We start from the raw sequence: 14513 nt of genomic DNA, 5'->3' as shown, positions 1-14513 counted from the left end.
AGTCCCTGGCCAGGAAGGCCCTCCTGGCTCCTCCCGATACTTCTCAAGCTGCCGGGTCTCCTAGCCCTGGGCTACCCCGGCGGCATGGCGAGGGCGAGGGCGAGGGCGAGGGCGAGGGCGAGGGCGAGGGCGAGGCGCGGCTCTCTGGGTCCCCAGATCTCTGCCTCGGGGACTTTCCTCTCCTGTGCTGCTGGCACGCCGCAGGTACCAGAGCTCTTTTGTGGATGTTACTAGACGTCTCGTGCCTGCGGAGAAAGGGCACAGTCCGGGGCAGCCCCTGAGTCCGGGATCCAGAGATGCCGGGACCACGGTTTGCGGCGGCTGAGACCGCGCAGCACAGGTGGTCGGGGATATGAAGGCGGGAACCACGGGGCCGCCCCGGGCACACGGTGGGCACTGACCGCGACCCGCGTGGAGGCGGGAGGACCCCGGCGGAGAAGGGAAGTCGAGCGCCCGGAACCGCCCCACCCCGCCCCGCGCTTCGCCTGCTTGCGGACGCAGGGTCTTCGGGAAGGCGGCTGGGGGCGGGGAGGACTCCGGGCGGCACCTCCCCCGGCCCCGCGGCCCGGGCTGAGAAAGCAGAAGCGAGCCGCGTCCCGGGGAGTCCCACCGGAGCCGAGATCTAGGAAGAGAAACTTGGGGACGCGGCCGTGGATGGTGAAGCCAGGGACGCAGCTGGGACTCCACACCGCCGCCTTCCGCCCGACCCCACCCCGAGCTCGAGGGTCGCTGGGTCCGGGCGGGGGGCCGGGGCCGTCACCTGGCCCGCTCCTCCTCGGGGACGGCCACCACTCACCTGGCCCGCTCCTCCTCGGGGGACGGCCACCACTCACCTGGGCGCGCGCGCCCTGCCCGCCCTGTGCCCGCGCAGGACCCGCCCGGGACCCCAAGAGGCCGCCGCAGCCGACCCGGAGTCCGGGCTTGTGCTCCCTCCCGCGTCTTCACAACCCTCCCGAGATCCCAGCGACCCAACGACCCCAGGCTCCGGGACCCTCTGCGGGACCCTCGTACTTCTGCTCGGTGCTGTCCAAGACCCTGGGCCCCTGTGCGGCCCCCAGTCCTCCTGCCCTTCCCTCCTGTCCTGTGACAGGCGCTCCCACCCCAGCCTCTCCGGGCTCCTGCCCCGGGTCCCCGAGGGCGGCTGTGCTCAGGCCCCCGAGCCCCGCGGCTGCCCAGGTAGGAGCGAGCCATGCTCCCGCTCCTGGCACTGACGCTCCGGCTGCTGCCGCTGCTGCCGCGGGCGCTCGCCCCTAAGCCCTCAGCGCAGGACGTGAGCCTGAGCGTGGTGAGTGCCGGGTCTCCCGGGTCCTGGGACTTGCAGGGGGCGGAGAGGAGGGAGCCGGTGCGGGACACCCAGGTCAGGATGAGGACGGGTTCAAGTGTCCAAAGAGTGACTGATCGGGAATGGGGTCTGGGGACCCAGATTCTTGGGGCTGTCAGGTTTGGAGCCTGGATTTGAAGATCTGGAATGGGACTGGGGTGGGGAAATGGGGGTCAGGACTCGGGTCTAAATGAAGACCGGCAAAGCCAGGGTTGGAGGGCCAAGACCGCGAGGGGAAAGGAAAGCCGCGGGTGGTCAGGGCTTCCAGCCCTGGGCTCCCAGCTGGTGGGAGGTGGGACCGCCAGGATGGCTGTGGCCAGACGGAGCCCCATCCCTCACACCCTTCACCTGTCCACCTCCTCGGTCCAGGACTGGCTGACCCGCTATGGCTATCTGCCACCACCCCATCCAGCCCAGGCCCAGCTGCAGAGCCCCGCAAAGCTTCAGGATGCCATCAAGGTGATGCAGAGGTTTGCTGGGCTGCCTGAGACTGGCCTCCTGGGTAGGTGGTCCCCAGCCCCTTCCCAGCCTTGTCTTTTTGTACGCAGCCTGACCATCATCCAGCTGTTCTTAAACCTCAGCAAGCTCCTGAATCGTGGGGCTTATGAAAATGCTGGTCTCAGGTCCTAATCCAAGAGGTTCTCAAGCACTCCTCTTTCAATAAATATTTATAAAGAATCTCTTACATGAGAGGCCATTTTAGGCTCTGCTGCTACAGCAGTGAACAAAGTAGATAAGGTCCCTGCTTTCATGGAGCTGATATTCTAGAGAGAGACAGATACATTCTAGAGATCAGGAACAGAAATATGCAAGATAATTTCAGATACTGGTGTTCTGAAGAAAATAAAATGTTAATGGTCATGAGGATACAATCTGGTTAGGTCAGGGTCCTCTGAAAGTTGTCATATGTGTCAAGAGGAGCTCCTATAACACAAGGAACTTATAGGACACAAAGAGGAGGAGCCAGCCATAGGAAGATGTGGGAGAACAGTGTACCAGGCCAGTGCAAAGGCCCTGTGGCAGGCAAAGGTCCTGTGATGAGAAAGCACTGAGGAACTAAGCAAATGCCTGATTCAGAGTAAGAGGCTTCAAGGTGTTTGGATTTGATTCCACACATGGCGAAGAAAGCATGGGTTTGAAGGAGGGAGGCAACTTGATCTGATTTGCAGTTTTACATTTCCTCTGGTTGATGGAGAATGGATGTGGAACACAGAGACCAGGAAGGAGGTATTACAGTGTCCAGGCAAGGGATGATGATGGCCTGGACTAGGGTGGAGGATGTGACGAGAAGTGGTTGAATCCAGCGTGCACAGTTTGGAGATAGAGCTGAGAGGCTCATCTTTAGGGTTAAATGGGAAAGAAGAGGGAACTGTTGGGATCCTGGCTAGCTATGAGGAAAGGCAGGCTTTCCTTGCACTGTCCATTCATTGCCCAGCACTATTTGGCATCTACATGTGCTCAATTATTCTTCGTTACCTCAACCAAGGTGAGGTCTGACCTTCCTTGGAAGATGAGGAGACTTCTAGGAATTGAGCCTAGCTGGAAAAGAGGATTCCAGGCAGCTCTAACCCAGGAGGGGGTGGCTAGCCACAGGAAACAAGAGACCCAGCCAGCATGGGGACCATCTAGACATCACGGGATCTTGGGAGCTTGGTATGGGGTGTGGGCCACCAGGGGTTTCCAGCCTCAAAGAGAGATGTTTTCATTGCACCCCTAGGGCTCCTTGTCTGAGTCCAACTGCCAGAGTTGAGGGAAGCAGGCTTCCGGGATCCTTGCCTGAGGCTTTGGGCACCACTGGAGGCTGCCAGTCCCTCCAGGGCCAGGTGCAGAGGGCGAGTCCAAGAGGGGCGAGTCTTTTTAGCCTCTCTGGACCTCAGTTTCTCCATGTAGGAAGTTGGTTGGTACTATGATTAGGAGAGGTTGTCCTGCTGATCCTACCCCCCAACTTCTCCCACAGACCCAGTGACGGTGGCCACCATGCATAAGCCCCGGTGCTCCCTGCCTGATGTGCTGGGGGTGGCAGGGCTGGTTAGGCGGCGGCGCTATGCTCTGGGTGGCAGTGTTTGGAAGAAGCGAACCCTGACATGGAGGTAGGTCCCAGTGCCTATCCTACCCTGGGCCTGCCTGCTGGGCCTTAGCCTCTGTCTGCCCAGCTCCCACACTCCCCACTCTTCTTTCCCCAGGGTACAGTCCTTCCCCCAGAGTTCTGCGCTGAGCCCGGAGACGGTCCGGACTCTCATGCACCATGCCTTAACCACCTGGAGTGTTGAGTCAAGCCTCAAATTCCAGGAGGTGGGTTCTCAGGCCCCAGCGGAGCCTGACATCCTCATCGACTTTGCCCGCGCCTTCCACCAGGACAGCTACCCCTTTGATGGCCAGGGGGGGACCCTGGCCCATGCCTTCTTCCCTGGGGAGCATTCCATCTCTGGGGACACTCACTTCGACGATGAGGAAATCTGGACATTTGGGTCAAAAGGTACAGTGTCTCTTCTTCTGAGAGGTCCTCTCCCCAGGCCTGTCTGGTCTTAAAAGTAGGTTTAAATTACATTTATTAATGGATGCTATATTAGTTGGGCTTCTCCAGAGAAACAGACCAATAGGATGTGTGTGTATCTGTGTGTGTGTGTGTGTGTGTGTGTGTGTGTGTGTGTGTGAAGTGAAATATTTTAAGGATTTGGCTCATGGAATTGTGGGACTTGCAAATCCAAAATCTGTAAGGCAGGCCCATAGGCTGGAAATTCAGGTTAGAATTTATGTTGCAATACTGAGTCCAAAATTTGTAGGACAAGCCAGTTGGCTGGAAACCCAGACAGAATTACTTGTTTGTTTATTTCATTATTATTATTTTTAGTGAAAGAGAGAGAAGGAAACAGATGAGAAGCATCAACTTGTAGTTGCAGTACTTTAGCTGTTTATTTACCCTGGGGAAGGAAGAGTGGGGAGTAAGGGTAGCTGGGCAGACAGAGGCTGAGGCCCAGCACACAGGCCCAGGGTAGTTGCAGCACTTTAGCTGTTTATTGATTGCTTCTTATACGCACCTTGCCGGGAGGCTCCAGCCCAGCCAGCAACCTCTTTAGGGCTCAAGCCAGCAACCTTTGGGCTCAAGCCAGTGACCATGGGATCATGTCAATGATCCCACGCTCAAGTCAGCAACCCTGTACTCAAGCTGGCAGCTTTAGGGATTTTAACCCCAGGACCTCAGCATCCCAGGTCCATGCTCTATCCACTGTACCACCACTGGTCAGGTGCAGGAAGGATTTCTATGTTGTAGTCCTGAGGCAGAATTCTTTCTCTGGGAAACCTCAGTTTTTGCTCTTAAGCCCTTCAACTGATTAGATGAGGCCCCACCCACAGTATGGAGAGTAACCTGCTTTACTTACTTACAATCAACTGATTGTAGATGTTACTCACATCTACAAAATAACCTCCACAGTAACATCTAGGACAGTCTTTTTTTTTTTTTTTTTTTTTTTTTTCAGAGACAGAGAGAGAGAGTCAGAGAGAGGGATAGATAGGGACAGACAGACAGGAACGGAGAGAGATGAGAAGCATCAATCATTAGTTTTTTGTTGCGAATTGTGACAGCTTAGTTGTTCATTGATTGCTTTCTCATATGTGCCTTGACCGCAGGCCTTCAGCAGACCGAGTAACCCCTTGCTCAAGCCAGCGACCTTGGGTCCAAGCTGGTGAGCTTTTGCTCAAACCAGATAAGCCTGTGCTCAAGCTGGTGACCTCAGGGTCTCGAACCTGGGTCTAGGACAGTCTTTTATCAAGTAACTGGGCACCATAGGCTGGCCAAGCTGACAGAAAATTACCTATGACAGAAGCTTGTCAGGTGCCCAGCTCTGAACTGGGGCTGAGGACTTAAAGAGACAATACAGCTCTGTCCAGCAGCTGAGTCAGAAGAGTAAATGGAAGTTGCTACACACAATGACACAACTACAGGAAATCACAACAGGAAAGTCCTCGAGCCTGTGCATGCTCAGAGGAAAGGCTGATCTGAGGCTTTGGCTGAAAGGTGTTTCCCAGAGCCCAGGTGTTTCCCAGGGGAGCCAGGGGTGGGCAGGGATGGAAGCACTGGGGTGAGAAATGGCCTGGAAGGCAGAAATAGTTTCAGGCAGGGGACCGTAGAAGATGGACAGAAGATTTCATGCCACAAAGTGCCTTGGAGAGTGCTAGCAAGGATCTGGATTGTAGGATTCTGAAGGCAACAGAGGTGAAATGGTTTGCATTCTAGAAATAACACTGGCTGCAGTGCAGGGCAGGAGGGGCCTGGAGTCAGGAATTTGCAACAGGGTCAAGGTGAGAGCGATGGCTGGTGGGAGGTGGTGAACTGAGGGCAGTGGGCAGCTCTGAGGGAAGCTTAGTCAGGACGGGCAGGGATTGGGGTCTGACCAGATCCTGGGGGTCAAAGGGTATATAGGAGGGTGGGGTGCTGGCCCCTGGAGGACAGAGCCCTGTTAATGCAGGTAGAAAGTGCGGGAAAGGGGGAGCAGGCTGGGGGAAGGTAGGGATGAGTTCAGGTTGTGGGGCTTGTTTGCAGCGCTTAGGGGTAGTTAGGGCGGCTGGTGCATCGGTAGTTCAGTATGTCACCCTAGACTAGAGCTTGGACTCCCCTGTCTTAGCTCAGGTTCCCCAGAAGCAGAGATCAAGATGGAAATTCTTAGGCAAGCAGTTTCTCGGGGGCATGTTCTCAGGGGAAAGGGAAGCAGCAGGAAGCCGGAGAAAGAAGCTGAGCAAGGATGCGGTTGCAGATGGAGAGGAGCCTGACCCCACGGGGAACTCTGGGGCATTATTATGCACCCGAGGCCATTGACTGCGACCTGCTGGGCGGAGGTGGTTTGGGATGGAGGGCCATTTTCTCGGGAAGGAGGCAGCCAGGAGATGGTCCCACAGGCCCAGAGGGGATTTGGGCAAGGTGCAGCTGCATCTACAACAATGAGACTGTGTAACACAGCATTTAAGAATGTGAGCTTGAAGCAGAACTCAAGCCTGGGGTCCTTTGCTGGCTCTGTATGTAAGTTACTTGATGTCAATGTGCTGGGTTGTTTTTTTTTTTAAATCACTTATTTATTTTTATTATATTTTTGTGTGTGTTTTTCTGAAGTAAGACGGGTGGGGGCGACAGACAAATCCCTGCATGCGCCCAACTGGGATCCACCCAGCATGCCCACCAGGGGGCGATGCTCGGCCCATCTGGAGCATTGCTCCACTGCAACTGGAACCATTCTAGCATCTCAGGTGGAGGCCATAGAGCCATCCTCAGTGTCCAGGCCAACTTTACTCCAGTGGAGTCTTGGCTGTGGGAGGGAAAGAGAGAGACAGAGAGAAAGGAGAGGGGGAAGGGTGGAGAAGCAGATGGGCACTTCTCCTGTGTGCCCTGGCTGGGAATCAAATGCGGGACTTCCACACACCGGGCTGATGCTCTACTGCTGAGCCAGGGCCAGTGTGCTTAGTTTTTTGTATCTTAGAAATGCTGATAATAATACCTGCTGGGAGCCTGGACTTGTGGATTAAATGAGTAATCCACCTCCAGCTATCTGCACAGGGCCTGACACAGAGTAGTGTTCCATTCATTGCCAGCTGCTATCAGAGCTGGGCCTGATGGCAGATTTAAGGATCAGAGACTGGGGGGTTGGTAAGGAGGAGAGTGTAGAATATGGAAGTCAAGTATAGAGCTAATGGAGAGCCCCGTAGTAATGGGTAAGGCATCAATAGAGAAGAAATCAAAGAAATAGAGAAAGAACAGGCCAAAAGCTGATCAAGAATAAGAGCAAGCCTGACTGGTGGTGGCACAGGGCATAAAGCATTGATCCAGAATGGCGAGGTCGCCAATTAAGAAGTACCGAGAGGGCTGGCTCTGAGCTTGGGCTCATTAGCACGGGGTCGCTGGCTTGAGCAAGGCAACACTGGCTCACCCAGCCAAGGCACATGTGAGAAGCAATCAACGTAAAACTGAAGTGAAAGCAACTATGAGTTGGTGCTTCTAGCCTTCTTCTCCTTCTTGGAAGAAATCAACGCACAACTAAAATGAAAGCAATTACAAGTTCATGCTTCTCATCTCTCTCTCCCTGTCTCTGACCTACTCTCTCTCTCAAAAAAGAAAAGAGTGAAAGAGGAAGTGGTCTGCAGTGGGTAGAATGGTAAGCCAATCCAGTAAGTTACATGGCTTGGATTTGGTCATCTGGGGACGAAGTGACCTTAGCGCCTGTTGACTTGGTGTGTGTGGGAAGAATCCAGTAGTGTGGTTAGGTGGGAGAGGAGCTGAGAAAATGGACTGAATTTAGACAACTGACCAAAGAACTTGCTGGGGAAGGAGAGGGATATGGATGGGTGGCAGACAGGTCCAGGGAGTGTCCCTAGGATGAGGGAGTCCTGAGCATCCAGCGATGCTGGATGAGTCAGTAGAAAGGGGTGAGGGATGGGAGGATGGCCACTTGGATGGATGACCAGCCAGATAGACAGAAGCGTAAATGGCTGCAGGAATGGACAAGTGGGTGGGGCATTGTTTCATTCTAGAGGTAAGCGAGGCAGGAAGTGAGCATGGGGGAAATAAAGCTATATGTTCTGGGTACAGAGGAAGTTACAGATTACATAGGATGGCCTGTCTTAATGAAATAGGAAATGAATTTGTTAGCATTTGTCATCTAAGAATTGGGGGCTGGGCCTGTGAGGCAGGCTGAGGGGTGGTGGGCCTGGAATTGAGGCTGAGTGCATAGATCAAAGGAGCTTCCTGCTGAGGCCCAGGCAACCAGGAGAGGAGGTGTCAAGGAACCCCACAGACTAATCTCCGTGGGGCTGAATCTGCATGGTTGGGTCACTTCCCCTAGATGCATAGCTTGAGAAGAGTGCAAAGAAGGGGAGTGGCCGAAGGAGCTGGCAGGCAGGGAAGGGGAGGAGGGTGGGAGATGAAAGAGATCTACCTGATTAAGACACCCAACTTCCTCCAACTTCTCAGAAAAAGGACTGTGCAATGAGTCCCACAGTCAGCATGGGAATCCGTCAGTACTTATAAGTGTGACCAAGGGCGTGTGAAATCACTGCTGCAAGCAGAACAGCACGGCCAGAGTACTCAGCCTTAGTCTCGGCACTGTCATTTAACTTGGCCTCTCTGTGCTTCAGTTTCCTGGCCTGTAAAATGGGGTTGGAGGTAGAGGTTCTGTGACAAGTACATGAGGACAAGTGTTTGCAGCTCCTCTTATGATTTATGCATTTCAGTCTAAGACTCATCTAGTGGCCTTTAGTGGCCGAAAGTTCCTTCTCAGTTCACCGGGTCACTTCTAACACTGTTGCCCCCTAGTTAGAGATTTCTGTAAAAGAGATCAACATCTGGGGAAATCGATGCCTTCTGGGGGCTGCTCACTCCTCCTACTGTCTCTATCTCTTTTGGCTTCTCACCGGCTAAGCAGGAGCCAGCAGGCAGCTCGTGGTTGAATGAGGAGCTGGGATTTGGCCAGCAACTGTGAGCAGGAAGAGGCTTGCTTCTGGCGCCTGGGCTAGGTCCCCGAGGAAGAGGCCTCTGTGTTCAGAGAGGCTGGGAGCAAGGCTGGGTGCCCAGGCCAGCAGACTGTGGTCAGAGAGTGCATGCTGGAGCTTGGGCTTCTGAGGAGATGGAGGAAGCTGCAGTGGTGGGGAGGAGAGGCCAGGACCCCAGGGAGGTGGGGAGGGCTGGAGGGTGGGGGAGGGGGAGATGGGGAGAGCAATAGAGATAGAGGGGCTGTGGCTACTGGAGGGGTACAGATGGAAGGAGGGGGAAGGAGGGAAGGACCAGGGGGTGGGAGTGGAGTTCTGAATGTCTTAAGAACAGAGGCCAAGGGGACTGAGCAACATTTCTCCTGCGTGAGGGTGGGAAGGGTGGGGGGCGGTAGGGACCTCTGACCACAAGCTAGACCAGACCTGAAAGGGGGAGAACTCCAAGGGCTAGGGCTTCCTCAAGAGAACTGTATGCACCCCGGCCTCCTGCTTCCCCTCCCCCCCATGTTTCTGTAAGCACAGTCTTCCCTTCCTGCCAGCAGGGGCTGCATCCGTGTAAGCTCTCCTTCCTCTGTCCAGACTGGCTCCTCCTGCCCTTTCCCTAACCTGACTCTACGGATCTTTGAGCCCGGTATATCAGTGTCTAGCACTGCCAAACAAAAATATCTGCCGAATAAGTGAACTCTACAGGAAGGATGAAACGGCTCAGGGAGGGTTTGGGGCAGAGGAGGCTGTGGCCACCTCCGGAGGGGACCCTGGCTATTCCTGTCTGCCAGCAGGCCCCACTCCCAGGGGCTTCTTTGATGCCCCCTTTCTGGCTGCCACAGCTCTCCGTCCATTCTCCCTTCCTCCCCAGGTGGGGTGGGGACTGACCTGTTTGCTGTGGCTGTTCATGAATTTGGCCACTCCCTGGGCCTGGGCCACTCCTCTGCACCTGACTCCATCATGAGGCCCTTTTACCAGGGCCCCGTTGGCGATCCCACCAAGTACCGCCTGTCCAAGGATGACCGTGAAGGCCTGCAGCAGCTCTATGGTACAGGGAGTTGAGGGGGGGTGCCCCCCATGTGGCTTCTGCAGCAAGGTCAAGGAACCCATGCCTCTCTAACTCTCCCTACAGGAAAACCACCCCAAACCCCATATGATGAGCCCACAAGGAAACCCCTGGGTCCTCCTCCTCCACCCCCTGCCCTGCCCCCAGACAGGTGAGTCCTCTTTCACCTCTGTGATCTTAGGCGAGCTCCATACCCTTGGTGAGATGGGCATGGTAAGAGTCCCTGCCTCATAGGACTGTCACCAAGGTGAAGTAAAGAGAGGAGGAGCCCTGACTCCTTTCTCTCACTTTTCCTTTCCCCTCAGCCCCTCTCTCCCTGTTCCTGATCGATGTGATGGCAATTTTGATGCCATCGCCAACATCCGTGGGGAAACCTTCTTCTTTAAAGGTGAGGCACTTTGGATCTCCCCTGACCCCATAGACTTGGCTTCCTACGCACTAAGGGTGACCCACCAGGCCTGTGGGGTTTCCCAGGATGTAGGACTTTCAAACTGGGGAATGGGGGAGGGGAGTGTTGGTCAAAGGAAAGTTCTGGGCCAGCTGGTCACCTTACATCCACTGGACCCTTGGTTTCCAGATGGAGCCCCCCCCCCCCAAGGACAGTCCTGCAGGGGCAACGCGTGGTTAGAATGGTTTTGGGAAAGGGAGGAAGGACCCAGCGCCAAGTCCCAGCCACACACTCTGGGGGACAAGACCTTTTGCCATCTACTGCCCCATACCCACCCCTTTTTCTCCTAAAGGACCCTGGTTCTGGCGCCTCCAGCCCTCCGGACAGCTGGTGTCCCCCCAGCCTGCCCGGCTGCACCGCTTCTGGGAGGGGCTGCCGGCCCAGGTGAATGTCATCCAGGCTGCCTATGTCCGGCACCGAGATGGCCAAATCCTCCTTTTCAGCGGTGAGTGGGGCCCGGCGGGGACAGGCGGGGCGGGGCGTAGGGAGCAGTAGCTCACCAAGCCCTCTCCCTGCAGGCTCCCAGTTCTGGGTGTTCCAGGACCGGCAGTTGGAGGGCGCCCCGCGGCCGCTGGCGGAGCTGGGGCTGCCGCCGGGAGAGGAGGTGGATGCTGTGTTCTCGTGGCCACTCAACGGGAAGACCTACCTGGTCCGGGGCCAGTACTACTGGCGGTACGACGAGGCAGCCGCACGCCCGGACCCTGGCTACCCGCGTGACCTGAGTCTCTGGGAGGGGGCGCCTCATGCCCCCGATGATGTCACGGTCAGCAACACAGGTAAGATAGCCCACGGGGAGCGTGTGAGGCCCCGGGACTCCAAGCTACTGGCCCTGGGGGATGTGGCTCGTGTTCCTCCCGGGGGTTTCCCCGAGAGCCCTCTGGAGGGGCGGGGCTTGGGCAGCCTGGACCGGCCCTGCAGCGTTTCCGCCGTCCTACAGGTGACATCTACTTCTTCAAGGGCGCCCACTACTGGCGCTTTCCCAAGGGCAGCGTCAAGGCCGACCCGGACTCCCCCCAACCCATGGGCCCCCTGTGGCTGGACTGCCCGGCCCCCAGCGCTGGTCCTCGCTCCCCCAGACCCCCCAGAGCGACTCTTAATCCTGGAAACTGCAATTGTCAATGCGAGATCAACCAGGCTGCGCCGCGGCCGTCCGTGCCCTTTCTGCTTCCCCTGCTGCCCTTGTTGCCCCTGCTGGTGGGGGGCGTCACCTTCCGCTGAGGTGGGACAAGCTGCTACACTGGGGGCGTCGGGTCTCCCGCCGCGGGCCTGTAGGGGGTCGTGATAGCGGCGGAGCGGGTTCCTCGGCTCCCAGGGGCGGGCTCAGAATGCAAGCGGCAGGACCGAGGTGGGTGGAGCTAAGCCCCATTGACCTGGGGGACAAAAGCTGGTCCAGGAAGTGCTCGGCTTCCCTTTCCCAAAACCACCCTAACCACGCGTTGCCCCCGTAGGACTGTCCTTTTCCCGGAATAAGGTGGCTTTCCTCGGAGTGTAGACGGCTGACTCGCTGTAACAGGCAACAGCAGCCCACGTCTATTTGGGTTCTTAGAGGACAGGTCTGATTGGGAGACTAAACCCTAGCTCCACCCCCTCACTTTTCTAGAAGTTTCTCACCTTGTTCTGCTTCCACCAGGTGCCAGTCCTGAGACCACTCTTGGGCACCAGAACTGCCCGTTCTGGGTGACACCAGTGGCCACAAGGGTGACCTTCCACAGTCTGGCCTCTGGACCCAGAACTTCCCATTCAATAAGACACCCTCCTATATTTAAAAACATCTTTCTGCCTCCACACTGGAGTGTTTGCAGCTCCAAGGAGAGTTCCTTGGCTCCTGTCAGCTCAACGCTGATGGAAAGACAGTGCGCTGAATACACTAACTTCAGGGTCACTGCTTTCTCAGCTCTCCAGGTGAGGAGTGGGTGGGACCTGGACCATCTCATTCGTCCCCACTCTCCACAGAATTCAGAATCTACAGCGGTGCTTTTGGAACATGGCACATCAGAATCACCCAGGGAACTTAAAAATGCAGATCCCATGCCTCATCCGAAATCTCTGCTCAGGGTAGGGCCAGGAGTGTTCATTTGAACAAGCCGGGGTGGGGGTGGGTAGACTGATGGGCAAGGCCTGTCTCTCTCCTGTGGCTTTTCTGTGTCTCTGCTATGTTCTCCCAGGAGCCAACCAGCCTCATTATGTCTCTTGAGTCAAGCTAATGACTTTGGTTGAGAGGTGTCACCCCTATGCCTGGAGGCACTCCTCTTGGGTTGCTATCCAGCCTCGTGGCCCCACAATGCTACCTGGAGGTGAAGCTGTGGGCTATAGTCCCCGTGAGCAGAGACAGTGCCTGCTGTTGGTCACAGCAAGCAGTATGAAGGCAACAGTTGGGCATGTCTTCAACCAGTCGGTGACCTGAGAATTCTAAGCCACCAGAAAGCCATCTGGGCCTGTCAGGATTCTTTCAAAGTATGAGGAGGGGAAAACTTGTATTTTAAAGCGTAGCCCCATCCGTAAGAACAATAAAAATGACTGGAGAGAAAGCCCCTCTTTTTTTCTGAGCATGGATGAATCTTTGGTGGGAGGAACTTGACAGACCCGAATCATTCTGGAGTTGGAATCCAGAGTTGGTGGACCACATGGTGGGGGATGGACAGAGAATGAGTGGGAGGAAGCAGAGAGAGGAACCTAAAAGTTGGTTGGGGAGGTGTAGTCCAGAGGAAGAGTGTCCAATGTAAAACTTGATGCTGCTTTCAGTGCTACATGAAAATTTCTTCTCCTGCCTTTAATTTTTTTTTTTTTTTTAAGTGAGAGGAGGGGAGGTAGTAAGATAGACTCCTGCATGCGCTTGGACCAGGATCCACCCAGCAACTCCCATCTGGGGCAGATGCTCGATGGAGCGTCTGAGCTAACCGGCTATCAGCTTTTAAGGCCTATACTCGGACCAACCAACCGAGCTTTCCTCAGCACCTGAGGCCAGTGCTCAAACCAACTGAGCCACTGGCTACAAGAGGGGAAGATAATGAGAAGGGGGAGAGGAAGGGGAAGAGAAGCAAATGGTCACTTCTTTTTTTTTTTAATTTTTATTTATTGTGTTTACATGGATTCAAGTGTCCCACTGAATATAACACCTTCACCCCCCACCCCCATGACCCTATTTATACCTCCATTGCCCCCCTCCCCCTAACTCCCTTCCCTCTTCCCTCTGGGACTTGCTGTACTGTTAACTGTATCTCTATGTTATGTATATATAATTTCACTAATCTCTTCACCTTTTCTGATCCCATCCCCTCATCCCCCTTCTCTCTGACTGCTGTCCTTCTGGTCCTTGTGACCCTGCCTCTGCCTCTATTCTGTTCCTCAGTTCACTTTGTTCATTAGATTCCACATATAAGTGAGATCATATGATATCTTTCTTGCCTGACTTATTTCACTTAGCATAATAATCTCCAATTTCATCTATGCTCTCGCAAAAGGTAAGGTTTCCTTCTTTTTCATGGCCGCATAGTATTCCATTTGTGTGTATGTACCACAGCTTTTTAATCCACTCATACACTGATAGATACTTGGGCTGTTTCCAGATCTTGGCTATTGTAAACAATGCTGCAGGCCTGATCATGCGATGGCACAGGATAGAGCATTGGACTGAGATGCGAAGGATCCAGGTTCGAGACCCCGAGGTCGCCAGCTTGAGTGCAGGCTCATCTGGTTTGAGTAAGGTTCACCAGCTTGAGCCCAAGGTCTCTGGCTTGAGCAAGGGGTTACTCAGTCTGCTATAGCCCCACGGTCAAGGCACATATGAGAAAGCAATCAATGAACAACTAAAATGCCGCAATGAAGAATTAATGCTTCTCGTCTCTCTCCGTTCCTGTCTGTCTGTTCCTATCTCTATCAAAAAAACCCCACAAAAAAAACAAAAAACAAAACCAACAATGCTGCAGTAAACATGGGGGTGAGATGGTCACTTCTTATGTGTGTCCTGACTGAGGATTGAACCCTGGACATCCATATGCCAGGCTGACACTCTATCCACTAAACCATTGGCCAGGGCCTTCTCCTGCCTTTAAATTTTATTAAGTCACTTATACAAAAGTGCCAGGTCAAGTTGATTAATATTACTTTTTTTTTTTTTTTTCCGTATTTCTCTGAAGTTGGAAACGGGGAGGCAGGCAGACAGACTCCCGCATGCGCCCGACTGGGATCCACCCGGCATGCCCACCAGGGGGTGATGCTCT

At 54.8% G+C, this 14513-nt stretch overlaps 1 protein-coding gene across 1 annotated transcript; it reads left to right on the top strand.

The window, feature by feature from the left end:
* Positions 1-458: 458 nt before the first annotated feature.
* Positions 459-12811, top strand: MMP25 (matrix metallopeptidase 25). The gene is made up of 10 exons (XM_066275127.1): positions 459-1285; positions 1691-1823; positions 3279-3411; positions 3505-3797; positions 9651-9827; positions 9912-9996; positions 10151-10233; positions 10586-10738; positions 10812-11069; positions 11231-12811. Exons 1-10 carry the CDS (start codon positions 1190-1192, stop codon positions 11509-11511), a joined length of 1692 nt encoding a protein of 563 aa, XP_066131224.1. The 5' UTR covers positions 459-1189; the 3' UTR covers positions 11512-12811.
* The last annotated feature ends 1702 nt before the right edge of the window (positions 12812-14513 follow it).

Source organism: Saccopteryx bilineata, chromosome 4, assembly GCF_036850765.1.
Source record: "Saccopteryx bilineata isolate mSacBil1 chromosome 4, mSacBil1_pri_phased_curated, whole genome shotgun sequence".
Classification (NCBI taxonomy): domain Eukaryota; kingdom Metazoa; phylum Chordata; class Mammalia; order Chiroptera; family Emballonuridae; genus Saccopteryx; species Saccopteryx bilineata.
The sequence above is the reverse complement of the archived record's forward strand: the minus strand, read 5'-3'. Positions and strand labels throughout refer to the sequence as shown.

Bases quoted from the DNA above. Each gene is read 5' to 3' on its own strand.
- MMP25 (XM_066275127.1), top strand. From the start codon at position 1,190: ATGCTCCCGCTCCTGGCACTGACGCTCCGGCTGCTGCCGCTGCTGCCG. The intron at 9,828-9,911 runs GTACAGGGAGTT...CTCTCCCTACAG, and splicing joins AGGCCTGCAGCAGCTCTATG to GAAAACCACCCCAAACCCCA. The intron at 11,070-11,230 runs GTAAGATAGCCC...GCCGTCCTACAG, and splicing joins TGTCACGGTCAGCAACACAG to GTGACATCTACTTCTTCAAG.